General features: G+C 45.6%; 1 protein-coding gene across 1 annotated transcript in view; it reads right to left on the minus strand.

The window, feature by feature from the left end:
• The window catches only part of COL27A1 (collagen type XXVII alpha 1 chain), a 146,300-nt gene that overhangs the window by 101,519 nt on the left and 29,409 nt on the right, over positions 1-15,372 (minus strand). Inside the window, exons 5-7 of the mRNA XM_064727415.1 lie at positions 11,366-11,419; positions 5,772-5,825; positions 3,719-3,772 (exon numbers count right to left, since the gene is read on the minus strand). Of these exons, the coding sequence (XP_064583485.1) occupies positions 3,719-3,772; positions 5,772-5,825; positions 11,366-11,419 (162 nt within the window). The remainder of the gene's footprint in view (positions 1-3,718; positions 3,773-5,771; positions 5,826-11,365; positions 11,420-15,372) is intronic.

Raw genomic sequence — 15,372 nt, forward strand, 5'->3', positions numbered from 1 at the left:
AACCACCTCGAGGGTCCTTTCTCCAATTTCAGTCAGAGATTCCTCACTGGAAGTTCTTGGAGCAGGATCAGCCCACAGGATTCCCTGCCTCTCTCCAGGAATCTGCCCCATGAAATCCTCTGCTGCTCATCCTCTCCCTGGCTCCCTGACAGAGGCTCACAGAGAGGAGGGAGGATGCTCCACCCTGCTTGGGTGTCTGGCCTGAAGGTGAGAGCTTCCAACAGAAACATCCCTGAGTTCAGCATCCCCAGCCATTCCCTGAAATTTAGATTTCCATGGGGTTTTCTCCTGGGACCTCTGCCCAGTTCTTCCAGTCTGCAGCAGGAGCTGCCTTGTCTGTAGACAGCTGGAGCACCAAGCTTAACAATATCTTACTTTTCCACTGATAAGAAATGTGTGCCTGGCTTGGCTGCTCTGAAAACCATTCTGCTCCAGGCTGGGTTTCTGCAGGATGGGGATTTTGAGCCTGCAATGCCCACCCAAAGCAGGTGGTTGCATGATGGTCCCTTGGGATGCTCAGAGCACGTCCTGAACTAAATTCTGCACCAATTCTGTAGTGGTAAGTGAATGGCAATTAGGTTAAATATGTTATGTTCCTAAATATGTAGGCACTGTTATGTGTTACTTTTGTATTCTATTAAATATCCACCTCACTACATATTCTGGCTTCTGGATGGTTTCAAAGATGTATTTCCTCATAATATACCCCAGTTATTTCTGCCTCAGGTGAATTACAATGAAGGAAAACCAGAAAAAGCTTGTGTATGTTAGAGCTTTGTGTGAAAGTATTTACCTGCTAAAATCCTCTTCAAATAGCACTAAAATGACAGGGCAGAGGGTACGAAAACAACTGCATTTGCTCTTTTATCCAAACACTTTGTGATGATTACAGGGCACTCCACACAAAGGGCTGTGATTTGGAAAGGAAATTGCACTCCAGTGAAGGATTTACTCATCTGTGATGATATTTATAATCCACTCTCTCCTAGCTAAAGGGATCATCCTGCAGTTTTGTAGGAAATGTGAAGAATTAAGGGGCCAGGGGATGAGACCTGCATGCAGGATGTTTTGAAGCCCTGACCATTTCCCAGCTCTGTTTTGCTCGCTGACCCCAGTGAAGCTTTGCCTTTCTCACTGCTGTTTTCTCCTCTGGAGCAATGATGCTGCTCTGCTGAGATCTATCTCCAAGGCAGCTGTGGTCTGCAGCCCCAAACCAAAAGGCAAAGGCCACAGATACCTGAGAGGCACCAGAGGGGACATCCAAGTGCTGCCACCCTTTCTGGTCTGCAAAATCACCGTTTGCTCTGTGAGGAGAGGATGAGAAACACACCTGTCACAGACATCTTTTATGGAAAATCCTTTCCTTAGGATTTTTCCTCCTGAGAAGCTGAGGCGCCTCAGGAACAAAATGTAAACATTGATTATTTGCTGCTGTGGAATGCAACAGGTGCATCTGTGATTGGTCCATGTTAGTTGTTTCTAATTAATGGCCAATCACAGTCAGCTGTCTCGGACAGAGAGCCAAGCCACAAACCTTTATCATTCTTTGCTATTCTATTCTTAGCCAGCCTTCTGATGAAATCCTTTCTTCTATTCTTTTAGTATAGTTTTAATGTAATATATATAATAAAATAATAAATCAAGCCTTCTGAAACATGGAGTCAGATCCTCGTCTCCTCCCTCATCCAAGAACCCCTGTGAACACCATCACACACATCTGCTGCTCCTAAGGCAGTTTCATGTGCTCGTAGAAGTGTGGAGCTAAAACAACTTCAGGGGTGCTCTGAGATCAGCCTGTCCAATCCCACAAGCCCAATCCAAGTCTGTCAGCATTCCCAAGGCAGGCACTGAGGATTGAGCCACACTGTCCAAAACCACACGCTGCTGGTTGTGGCTCCAGCCCATGCTGCTGAGACAGTGGTTTCATTTAGTGGGAAATGCATTTTGTTTCTTCTGGTGAAATGTTTTACCCATTTGAAGGTTTCTACATGGCGTTCTCTGATCAAAGCCCTCAGAGCCCTTTTTGCAGCACCTCCATGGAGTGAGAGGAGGGATGTCCATTTCCAAGGCATTGCTGTTTTCCAGTAGCCAAGATGTGTTGCCCACCCTCAGCCAAGCAGCAGTGTATTTTCACTGGGAGAATGCCAGCAGGCAACCCAGATTAAAAAAAAAAAAAAAGAATTTTTCCAAACATTTCTCCAACAGCTGTAAATTTTTTCTTAATGCAAGATGCTAATAAAAGCCAGGTTACACCAAACCCACTGCCAGACTAGTGCTACTGGGAGGTGTTTTTAAGCTGCACCAAAGGAAAAATTTCAACATCCAACTTGCTCATTACTTGAAGAAACAGAAGCATATCCCTGCCTTTACCCTGTCCTGTGGGAGTTCAGATCAGATGTGAAGGCCATGTGCTGGACTTGGGAATGTTTGTTCAATCTCCTATTCCTTCTCTGCTTTTTCCACTATGAGTTCTTGCACTCCTGACATTGCATTTTGCTGATCGTAACCACAAGGTTTTGTTTTATGAGCTGTTATACCAGGAAAATGGTATTCTTTGCACCCTATTAGTTAGAACTTGTTTGTGACAGCAAAAGATCTGTAATTAATCACTCAATTGCTCCTACTCCACACAGCACCCCAAGCATGACCAGCCTTGGAGTAGAAAAATAAACTCAGCCCCTCCTCTTGGCAATCTGGTTCTAGTATGAAGCATACAACAAATAATGGTGGAGAGGGAGGGCTCCTTTCAGCCTCCTCAACACCTTCTGTCTCTCCTTGGGGTCTTTAAAAATACCAGAGGAGGTGTTTGTGTGCAGCTAATTGACCTGAGCAACAGTGTATGGTCAATGGCTCATTGACTGACGAAGTGATGGAAACAAGATGCTAATTTTAACTGTTCAGGTTAGCTGTGGCAATATTGTCTTGCTGGGAGGGGGAGTCATGGCCACTGAGCCCCAAACAGCTCCCTGCAACAGGCCTAGCTTCCAAAAAAAGAAACCAACATACCAACAGAGCCTGGAGCTGGAAACTCAGCTGAAATGTCCTTGATATAGGAAAGATCTGAGCTCCAGATATGGATGGTTGAGGTACTGCTGTGCAGGCTTGAATGCATGGATAGAAACACACCCTGCTGCCTCAGGAAAACAGGGATGGATCTTGTATTTTATCCCTACATAGCATTTTCTAGGCATGAGTGTGTTGTTTGTGATGTTAATGGTGTTGAAGCATCAATATGGAAGCAAATAAAGCAAAACCTGACCAGTGCTGACAGTCTCCAAGCAAAATAAAGAGGTAAGGCACACAGATATGTTCTTGAAATGTGCTTTACCAGGACAGACAGTTGTGGTTTCCTTGGAATGCCAGCACTGTTCTGAATTTATGCTTTGAGTATTGCTGTTGGTTGGAGAACCCTTGAGATGATGCACTGGCTGCACCAGGCCTAAACTGAGATTGCTGAGGAACACCCAGTGTCAGGGTGCAGAGGGATGAGGAACACAAAGAAGAAACAGTTCTGTGCCCAGAATTTCATTTCATACTCTAACATAGTCTTCAGGCAGCTGCTTCAGCCCATCTCCCCAGGTTATACACCTGCTGAACAGGCATAAAGCTCTTTGGGTGGATACTGGGACTTTTTGAATTAAATCTTTCAGGCAGAGTTATAGAAGAGAATTTTAAAACAAAATTACTGATCTGATTCACTAGAAAAGAGCACTCTTACCTTTCTACCAGGTGGTCCAGGGAACCCAGTTAAACCAGGTAAGCCCACATCTCCCTGCAGGAAACAAACAAGTTCAATCAGTTTGCAGCAACATTTTCCCTATGCCTACTGCAGTTACTACAATTATTTTGCTAACACCAGCCCCCAGCTATTGATATTTCTGGTTCTAATCACAACTCTTCAAAACCTGAGTGGATAAGAAGAGTAGATTTAAACAACATCTCTATTAACTGGCTCATATAAATAATAACCCCAGTTAATTAATGGCAGCTGCTGCTGGAGTCCAGCTCTTTGCAAGCAGAATGAATGTGCTTTTTTTCCCCTCAATGATCTCATTCAGTCACATGCTTCATTCGCCTTTCAATAGGCATTGAAATCGCCAAGGCAAGGAAATTTTAGATTTTAAATGCAATAAGAACAACAGGTACCTGCTGCCAAATCCTGTGATTTGCTCTCACACTCTGCTACTGCACTGGCTCAGCCATGGCTCCCGTTGGGATGGTGCTGGTGGTGTAATTATTTAACCTGTCTGTCTGACATGGACTGAACCTTTGCAGGCTGCTGGTGGGAGGGTTTGCTCAGTGGCCTGTGCTTCTGAAAAGGGATTGCATCACATCCCAGCTGGCAAACCCAAAGCATCACAGAACGGGTGAGCGCGTCGCTGTGAGACCTCTCCAACACCCAGCCTGGCTGTGTGAGCCCACTTGGCCTCCTCTGACCAGGATCAACAAACCCTGGAGTGCCTTCTTACTGAAACTCAACAGATTTCCAGTATCTAGATTGAAAATTAGGCATCACTCCAAACTCCTGCTGGAAACTCCTTATTCCTATTGCTGCTATCAGCAATAAAGCCTTGTTAACACAAGCTAAAGGTCATCTGGATGTCTCCCTTTTTTACACCAAGCATTGTCTTCAAGAAAACAGTTCCAGACCCTGCAGGTGGATGATTTCCACGTGATGCCACTCCAATATAGTGTACCAGAAATTTCAGAAGACATCTCACGGTGTTAAGTTAAAAGCACCATTTCAGACTTAGCCTTCTGAATGTTTTCCATCATTGCCTTCCATCCTGCAGTTGTGTGGTCTCACTGTGCTTTATGGGAGTATCTGGTGTCAAATGAAGAGCCCAAGCTCCTCATGGCTGGTGCTTTCTCTGAGCTGTGCATTTATAGCAAGACTTATGGTAAGAGGAAGAGAACCAGGCTTCTGCCCTGGACATGAGTTACCATGGATTGTGCAGGCATCACTGAAAGAGGTAATTGAGGTAGGTGATGTGGAGCCCTGATTGCCCTACTGCTCATTTCTAGAATTCTGTGAGGGCTTGTTGCCTCAGTAAAAATCACCCAGCTGTGAAACAGCAAAAATGGGAGTTGTAACTTATTGAAAGGAATTAGCAAAACTCTGATCCTCAAAAACTGCTAAGCCCAGAAAGCAGCTTTCCTTACCAGCTTGGAGCTTTGTGGTGGTTTGAGCAGCCCTTGGTGGAAGCCCCTCAGTGAGAAACCTCTACCCTGATGGGGCTGCAGCATGAGGCAAACCCCTGTTCCTCAGCTCCTGGGCAAGAACAGCCTTTCCTTGGCCTCCAAGGTTTTTATTCCTTATCCTGGGATTGCCTCTTGCTGCAGCTACATGCCCAGAGTGTGGCTGTACCTCAGATGTGCTACTTGAAACACTTTGCTGGAGCAGCCACGTGCCTGTGGGACTTCAGCTGGGCTGCAGATTGTGGATAAACTGGTGGCCAGGTGGCATCTCAGTGCACTGTGACCATTGAGAGCCACCTCTCTTCAGTCCTGAATCCAATATCTAAGCCTTATTTCCCAGTCCTCAGCAGCTGGCGTGCTGGTGGCTGCAGTACAGACCCCCTGTGTGTGTGTGCACAGTTCTGGAAGCCCACCATGGCCTTGGGGTTACATCCCTGTGCACAGTTCTGGAAGCCCACCATAGCCTTGGGGTTACATCTCTGTGCACAGTTCTGGAAGCCCACCATGGCCTTGGGGTTACATCTCTGTGCACAGTTCTGGAAGCCCACCATGGCCTTGGGGTTACATCTCACCTTCTGCCCATTGCGAGCTTTTCCAGGTGACAGCCCAGGATCACCTTTCTGACCCTGAAATGAAAAACTTACATTAGTGACATAACCCAAGGACCCAGCCCACAGATGTGGTTCTGCTTCCACCAAGCCTCCAAATTAAAAAAACATTTTGTTTTATCCCAGTCTTCCCTGACATCCCAAATGTATTAAAGTGGCCTGGAATAGCTGTTGTGCTGGGGGTGGATTTGGTGAGTGATTGCTTCTGCTAAAGAGTTGAGTTTTAAATAGTAGTTGACAGTATTCAATTGGCTAAAGAAATGATAACTGGAAGAAAGCAATGTCAGGACTTTTGATACTTATTAGACCAGACAGCTGCAATTCCTTCCTTGTCTACAACTACCATCACAAAAATAATTACCAAGCCTATTACTGGGGCTGAACCATCCTTCTCAACAACTCATAGATGCTGTTGCTTTTTTAACTGTGAGGAACAGATGAGACTGCAGAGAAAGTTGTACTAATTAGACACCCCCAACAGGCAGAGCAATTGTGAGGCTCCCAGGCTGGCAGAAAGCAGCACTTGACCTTAAGTGGCAGTATTCCTTATTTTCCTCCTTAACAACCATGACAAGGGAAATTACAGTTGGAGGCTGTGATCTTCTGACAAACACAGGCTGGAATCTCAGCAGCATTTGATCATCTAATTCCAGCAGATTCCTTTGGAAATCCCACTTTTCAAGAGATGGAAAGGCAATGTGAGCACCTAACAGGGAGAGATGCAAGTAGGAAAATCTAAAAGAGATTGAGGAGCGCCAAGGTTCTTTGGGTAGGAGAGAGGTAAAGCTCAGCACACAGAACATCTCTTCTGGCACAGCAGCATGGGTATCCCCATCCTGGGATCAGTCACTATTTAACACCCATGAATCATAAACAAGCCACAACCCCTGTGTGCCCATCAGCACAGGACAGCTGGGACGGTGAACTAATGGCTGTCAAAGGAAGGCTTGGAGGGGAGGCCCAGAAGGAGCAATAATTGTCAGAATTCAGGACATCCCTCTGGCTGTCCTGGATTGCCAGGACCCCTGCCAGAGGGCTCAGAGACCCTGGCACAGAGCCCAAGACTCCTGTGATTTTGATTATGACCCATGGAAAAAAAAAATTACCAACCTTATATGAAGGATTACAAGCCACAAAAGTTTAAGTAGAATGATAATGAATTTATCACAGGGTGAAAAATAGATTTTTTGGGGTTTTTAGAATGGAGGTTCAGGGGGCAAGAGGGAGGAATCTGGGCATGTCCAGCCTTTCTCCTTCTTCTTCTTGGCCTCCATCTTCTGCTGTGATATTGGCACTTTTGGATTGGTTTAGAGTAGAAGCTCACTGTCTAACATAGGTGATAGGTATTGGGAAGTAATTGTAAATATTGTAGTTTTCAGTATAAAAAGATAACACAGCCCTGGGGGCAGGCAGAGTGCCTCTGACTGTCTTGCTGAGCGGACCTCAGCAGGTCAAAGAAAGAATTTTATAGATAAGATACAATAAACGATGTTGAGACCAAGAATAGAAGAATTCTGACTCCTTCTTCGAGCGCTGGGCTGGGAAAAGAGACTTTCTAACACATCTTGGGGTCACTCTGAGCAGCTAAAGTCCCAAGAAATAGTGATTATTAACTGGCATTTCTCATGAGCAGCACAGAGCTCTGCTCACAGCCTCACTGGGAGTACATTCCACGTGTACTTCCCACCTTTATTGAGTATAACCCTCCCATTCTGCTCCTCCTCCAGCATCCACCACAGGCTGTGAGACTCAGGAGTGAGACTGCTTGGCTCTGGACTGTAGGGAGCACTGCTGATTCAAGGCAGATGTATCTGCACAAATTCTCAATGAAGGCTCCAGCTTTCCAAACAGTAAATGAAGTCATGCAGATAATCTTGCTTTGCATGCAGCTGTTATCAGGGCAATTCTCCCACTCCCTGAGCTTCAGAGCAGTCAGTGGGTGCTGCCACTGCTGGGAACAGATTAGAGCAGCCCTTGGGATCCCTGGGTGTTCATTTCTACTCTGCAAAATTCATTTACTGCAGCAGGTAGACACCCACCATTTTCCCTAAATCTTCCCATATGCTCCATGCAATGACTTTGAGACGTGGAAAAGAACTTTTGTTTTCCCCTGGGAAGCTGCAGATCACATTAGCCAGGTCTCTGCTTTGCTGGCTCTGTGTTCAGCCCTGCTGAGCCCACCACACAGGTGCAGAGCTCAGCCACCAGCAGGATCTCATGTCCCCAAGATCAATCAGCAATGGCACCAGCTGGATGTGAGGGCTACAATTGTGGATTAATTGCTTGAGTCTTCTTACACAGCAGTGACAACGGGGGAATAACCTAAATCTTGTCCAAGCCAAGCCACAACACCTTTCCCACAAGTTTCTCTTTCCCATCCTAACTTGCTGAGAACACATCTTCCTCTTGTAAAGGAAGAAATTGTTTTCTTCTGGGAATTGCACAGTCTAGAGCTGTGCAACTTAAACATCTCAGTTTTGCAATCCCACTGATACTATTTTAAACATCAGTGAGCCAAACTGATGAGCTACCTTGGAGAGAAAAAGCACTCACTAAACTGAAAATACAATATTTTTCAAGTGCTTTAAGAAGAGATTTATCCAGGGCAGCAAACCATCCTAATACCTGATGCCAAAAGCCTCCAGGTGGGAGATGCAAACCCAACTCTTGCAATGGCTTTTGAAAACACACCTTGTCTGACCACCTGCCCAATCCCAAATGCTTTTAGGGCATCCTGAGAGCTACAAAACAAAGCAAAAACACTTCTTCTGTTCCCCAGCAGCTTTCAGGTGACAGCCCCAGCCCAGCCTGTGGCTGCAGCTGTTGCAGATGTTATCTGCAATAATCAGTCTCTGCAAAAAAGATGCAACAGCAATTTACAACTGTCAAGAACAACAAGCAGAATGCAGGAAGTGGCAGGAATCCCCCTTTAGGCAGTTTCACACCATGAATTGCTGAGCTGGGCACCACAGGCTGAGCTCCCAGGTGGCACAAGCAGGTGTAATGCCATGGAGTCAGTGGAACCATGCCCAAGCAGATCAGCAGGATTTTGGCTCAACAGCTACAAACAGCTCTGTGCACAAGATCAGCTCCCTAAGCCCAGGGAATTACAAGTGCTGAGCTCCAGGGGTGAGGATAAACTGGGCTCTGCACAGGGCTGACTGTGAAATGCAGAAACACAACCAAAGTCCTGCAGCCAGGCAGGAGAGACAGAAAAACACCCAGAGGCTGCAGTGCCACTCCACAGCCCCTGCACAGAGCTGCCTGACCTCACAAGGGCCCTGCTCATTCACTGATAAATATTATGCTGCTGGGTCCCTTCTTAAGTGACAATGACTTGGTGTTAGTCATGGTTTCCAAGCTGTATCTATCTGGGAAACTTCAATTTCCTTTCTTAGATTGCTTGGGTTTTTTTTTTTTTTTGTTTTTTTGGTTTTTTTTTTTTTTTTTTTTTTGGTGTGGGTTTAGCTGCTATCTAAGCCAGACCAAGACCAGCAGCCTCTCAGCAGAAGTTCCACTTGGAGCTGCTTTGCCCTGCTGTGCAGGCTGAGCTTTCACAAATCCAGAATTTCTGCCATGTGCTGGGTCTGCCAAGAAGATTCCCATCTCTGAAAGTGTCCAAGGCCAGGTTGGATGGAGCTCTGTGACCTGGTCTAGGGGAGGATGTCCCTGCCCATAATGAGAAGAGCTCTCAGGTTCCAGCCCAAACCATTCTTTGATGATGAAGGAATCAGGTCCAAGGTGCAGGAAATTAAAACATAAGGTGAAAACTCACTTTTTGGGGCAAAGTCCATTTTCTGGGACTGCTGTAACACCAGAGAATTGAAGGGGAGGAGGAGAGTCAAAACTCTGGCATGTGATCCACACCTTCCAAAGAGCATTTCTGAGGCAGAGATGATGTAACCACAGCTCACCAGGCTCTCCCTGCTAGAGGTGAACCTTCACCTGGGCTGAGCTCCAGCTCTGACATCCCATGGCAAACCTAATACTTCTTTTGACAAAGCACCATGAGCAGAACAATCCTGCAAATGGTGGCTGGACAAAAATAAAATATATCACAGAGCCTGATGAGACCAGATCTCTGCTGCAGACTCACAGCTCTCCATCCACTGAGACTTCCTGCTGCCAGACTGTGCATTGAGATGGAGGAAAAATGCTCACAGAAAGATTTAATTTCTATTAGGTGACCAACTGAAGAGAGCTTTACAGCCAAATGACGATTTCTGACAAATCATTAGGCTAAAAGTGTTTTAAAAAAATCCTGTAGAATAGAAACATAGCTTGACTCCACAGCTTGGACCAGGCTGGATTTGCAGGGCTGGAAGTTAGATAAAAGAAGTTTGATTTGACTTATAAAACTCAACAAGTGTGATCTGGAAGTCATTGATGGAGAATAAATGCAGAACACTAAGATGTAGAACTTTTACAGGCTCACTTTTCAGGCTGTATGTGGAATTTAAACCAGCTGCTGTTCACCAGCATGTCTCCAGTGCCTAATTTTTAATCACATAGAGGCAGCATGCCAAGTTTCCAGAATCTTTTTCCCAGAGCATCAATAGTGCTCATAACATCTCTGCCTACTGATGAGATCATGAAAAGACAGAACTATTGCTCACACCTTTCTCTGTTTGGCTGAGATGTCTTTCAGCTCCCTGGTACTGAAAATCTCTGTTAAATATTGCCTCTCCAAGTTCCATTGTTCTTTAGTCCAGCACAGATGTTATAAAATATAAACCTATTGCTTTGTAAACAATCACACCAAAGCAATCCAAACCAGTTTTCCAGGAACTTCAGTCTTTAGGTAACACAAACCCTTGAACACAGAATGAGCTGGGATTTAAAACACCTTTTGGAAGGGTATTGCTGCACATTGGGTTAGGACCCCTCCAGAGCCACATCTGTGCTCAATCCCAGGCAAAGGGAGAGGGTCCAGCTGCAGGGGGGGACTCCCACTTGGGGAGAATTTGTGTGTGCAGGAGAAAAGCACAAAGCACAGGGGCCCTGGCACTGCAGGAGGCTCTGGGAGAGGCGAGGGTGTCCAGAGGGAAGCCATGAGATCAGACTGGGAGAGTTCAGAGATCCCAGAAACTGGAGAGGGAAGGACAGAGGGAGGAGTTTCAGGAGGAGGAAGGCAGAGGAAGATGCTGGGTGCTGCCACTCACTCCTGGCACTGTCCAGACTCAGAGGAGCTGCAAAATCCGGGGGAGAGAAATGAGAGAGCAAAGGAATTCAGAGCTGCTGCAGCTCTGCAGCAAGGATTCCGCTGCCCTTGTCTGACACAGCAGTTTGTGCCTGGCACAGGCATAGCTTAAGCAGGATCCTAATTTGGCAGTTTTTGAAATGGAGGAGCAGCAAGGATGGAGGCACAGAGCAGGGTCTCTCTGGGCACAGGAAAAGGCTCAGCTGTGCTGCTGGAGAGCCCTGGGACAGCAGCAGGGAGGGAGGAATGACTTCAGCTGCTGTCTGTTTGTCCAGAGCAGGAGAAAAGGAATCTGTCCTTCCCCAGGCTGTCCTGTGGGATGGGAAGGTGAAAGCTCCTCACACCAGTTCATACTTACTTTCAGTCCTGGGGGGCCAGGTGAGCCAGGGTTTCCATGGGGGCCTGGGGGACCCTAAAACACACAACAAACACAAAACAGAGTTAAAAGGAGATGGTGGGATCTGCATGGATGCTGGGGCAGTGCTGTGCCAGGCTTACAGACCCTGGGGTGCCCTGGCAGGAGATGGTGGCACTGGGACCCTCCCTGGCACCCACAGAGGGAAACTCAGCTGTGGGTTCCCAGCAGGCTCTGTGGATGTGTGTCTGTCACCACAGGACAGGTCATGACACTGAGATAATTTGGGTAAACCAAACATTCCACGGGTCAGGGGGGTCCAGGCTCTGGGAGGAGCCCAGCAGAAGGGGATGGAGGCAGGCAGAGGGGAGAGGAAGTGTGTGGGGGTGTTAACAGCTTGGGTTTTGCTCAGGATTGAAGAGAACAGAAGTAATTACTAAAGGAAAATTGTTCAGCTCTCTGGGGTGAACTCATTTTCCCTACAAGCCAACCAGATTTTTGCCTTTGGAGATTGGAAAGAAAATGGGTAATCAGACAGAAAACCAGTAGGAATAACAGTACATTCATATAAACTCTTTAAATCCATATTTCACATAGTTAAATCTATATTTTTCCTTAGTTCTCACAAGCCAGTGACACTGCCAGAGTATCTACCTCAAATCACATACACCAGTATCTCCTTTTACATCATATTTTAAAAGCACCCTGCATATTTTCCAAGGCCTATTTAAGGAGTTATCTGGAATAAGCAGCTAAGAATAGTTTATGCCTGGGTTATACACAGCACAGAAGATCTGCTAACCTTTCAGGCAGGGTAATAACAATTCTAAGTCCTCTTGAACACGTTCCTGGGAGATGAAACAACCTGAAAATTCAGCTCCAAGAATTCTGCCAAGAACGTGTGAGAGCTCTGCCCTGCCATGAGGAGGTCTTTATGTACCCTCAACTTAGGGCAGCACAGGAAGGGGATAAAAAACCACTCAGGCACTTTCTCAGCAAGCTGTAGGATTTCCAACGAGCATTTTGGGGCCAAAATCTTGAGGGTCTGATTTCCAAGGAAAATCACTGCAGTTAAACATTTCACTGGCAGCCAAGTTCAGTGCCCTTGCTGTCCTCTGAGAGAAACATCAGTGCACTGATCTCTATTCAGTTTTATTTTTACTGCATTTTAATAGAAAATAATGCCTTTTTAAATTGCATCTTGTGGAACAGACAGTTGCTGAATGCTCAGTGCTATTTCACAACATGCTGCTCTGCTGCAAGGGGCTGTTTAATTAAAAGATTGAGACTGAACTTTTCAAATGGCAGTTTCTACCCAAATTAACATCCCATTCTTAAATTCCTTCCAAATTTTCAGCCTGAACCCAAATACATTTATTGCCCCATTATTAATTTCCTTCTAAATTTTCACCTGAAATTCTTGTTTAGCACGTCTGTGAATTTCCAGTGAAACTGAAAGAGCTTTAATTAAAATAAAGGTGTTTGAGTATCATCTTCTCACTTTAAAAAAAAACCCTACAGCTGCTGGAGGCAGAGTACGTGGACACTGAGGAGTCTTAAATAAATTCATCTTCCCAAAACTATGGAATCACAAAACTGTGGAATCACCTGCCCATCTTATTGGGTGGAACACTGAAACAGAGACTGAATGTGCTGCTTAAGGTAATTCAACAAGTCTGTGGTGGCAAAAATGCTTCAGCTCAAGTCCTTCCAGTCTCAAATATGTAGGATAATGAATAATGAGTGACAGAAATCAGGCCAGCAAAGTCTCTATAAAAGATGAGTTCCTAAAAAGCTTTTACACACAAGCAATAATCGAGGTAGCTCTGAATAGGGTTCATAAATCCAGCCTGCTGCTGGATTTGAGGAGGGAATTCAGCTGTAATTCAGCTTTGGAGTGAGCAGCTTGGCCCAGAGCCCACAGCAGAGCAATCATTTGGAGTTTGTGCTGCAGCAGAGCCCAGGGCAGGCTCAGAGCAGTGCCAGGGAGCAGCTCCGTGTGCTGTGACCCCCAGGTGAAAGTGATGGATTCCAGAGGAAACCTGGAATGGGGGAAGCTCAGCTGCCAATCCAGAGCTCCTGGGTAAGAGAATAATCACACACCCAGCAAAATCTGGTTCTTGCAGAGTGAACCAAAGCACTGCAATAATGTCCTAATGTCAGAGTCACGTTTTCTGGAAAAGTCCCTTTGCCCAGGATTCTTCTCCTAGGAAGCTGGAAGCCTCAGAGAAAAAGGAAAACAACAATTGTCTGATTTGCTTCTCCTGTGTTTTGCTGCCTTAGCATGTGCTTGGACATTATTTACCCACAGGTGATTGTTTCATTGGTTTCATTTGAATTATTTTCACTCTTTGGCCAATCAGGGCCAAGCTGTGTCAAGGCTCTAGAAAGAGTCACAAGTTTTCATTGTTATCTTTTTAGCCCTCTGTAAGGGCTCCTTACAGAGGCCTCCTTTCTGTATTCTTTAGTACAGTTTACTATAATATATATTAGTATAGTATATATTAGCATATATATACAGTATATATATAGTATATATATACACTATATATTTCTTTAATATAATATAGTATAATAAAATAATGAATTAGCCTTCTAAGAACATGGAGTCAGATTCATCATTCCTGCCTTCATCTGGAAACCCTGCAAATACAAAATCCTAAAAAGCCTCAAGCAGAAGGAGGGGAGAGGGGAGGAAGAATCCAGTCACAGTTTCTAGTGATTAAAAGTGTGATTATGAAAACAGAGACTCTTGAGATAAAACAGAGCCCTCAGCACTGAGTTCAATGAGTCTGACAGAGTGCATCCAGTGTAATCCAGGCAAAGGAAGGTCAGAGACTCATCCTGTCCCTAAAGACTGATGTGGTTTTTTCCTAGTGGAATTGGCCACATCCTGGTGATGAGATGATACTGGGAAATCCAGTCTGGCATGAGGGAAACTGCTGTGACCAGTCCTGGGGCTTGTGTTAGACATCTGAAACTGCTCTGGCAGCTGTGCAGAGAGAAGGGTGTAGTCTGCCAGCAGTCCTAAAAATTGTAAAAAATAATTGATCTTGATGTGTTCCAACATGGTGAGTCCTGAATTTGGGATTCCACCCACATTCTTGGCAGAGGAGGAAGATGCTGTGTGGCACAGTTAGATGGGCTGAGTAACAAAAGGTGCCTCAGGAGCTGTCAGCAACACTTAATTGCTCTATTGCATTAATTAATTCAATTTACCACTCCCACCTGGAAATTTGGATTCTCCCAAATGTATTTATCACCAATACATCAGTTTTGCTCCTATTATCTACACATGGGGTAGGACAGTGCTGAGACCACTAAATGAAAAAAATATCACTGCATGTGTCACATTTGCTCATTTCCCCAGTCACTTCAGCTTCCTATATCTGCTGAAACAATCCAACCTTGCATCTGGAAGCTTCCAAGCCTTGTACCAGAAACTGCATGGAAAATGTGACATGGGACAGCAGCAGCCCCAGGCTGCTCCGTGGCACGGAGACAGAACAATCCCTGAGTTTGTGTTCTCCAAGGCAGGAGGGGTTTCCCTTCTCTCTGGAATGCCTTCTGTGTGAATGATGCTGCTTGAGAAGGACCCTGAGCCACCCAGCAAGGCTTGGACTGCCTGGAGATGGGACCCAGCTCACAGAAGCCCTTTTATGCCTCGTGGTTCCCAGCCCACAAAAATTAACAAAAGTGTAACTGTGCATAGCTCCCTCAAACCCTCCAGCATTCGCAAGGAAGGGGAAAAAAATCCTCCCAGCTCCTGCTAAATGCTAAAGAGCTCCAGTCAGAGGAATGACCACTCATTAAGTCTTGGGGTTTCACTGTGTAAAGCAACTTTTTCTGCTTCTGACCTACAGATCCCACTGTGACCTCTGGCTTGCTGAAAAAGAGCTAAATATTTGAAGAGAAGCCAAGCAAACTGTTTCTTTAAACACTTTTCAGAAATTGGAAAATCTTCCTAATGGCATGAGGATGCTGGGGAATCTCCCCAGCTGACTGAGCTG

This window comes from Zonotrichia leucophrys, chromosome 17 (genome assembly GCF_028769735.1).
Source record: "Zonotrichia leucophrys gambelii isolate GWCS_2022_RI chromosome 17, RI_Zleu_2.0, whole genome shotgun sequence".
In the NCBI taxonomy this organism is placed as follows: domain Eukaryota; kingdom Metazoa; phylum Chordata; class Aves; order Passeriformes; family Passerellidae; genus Zonotrichia; species Zonotrichia leucophrys.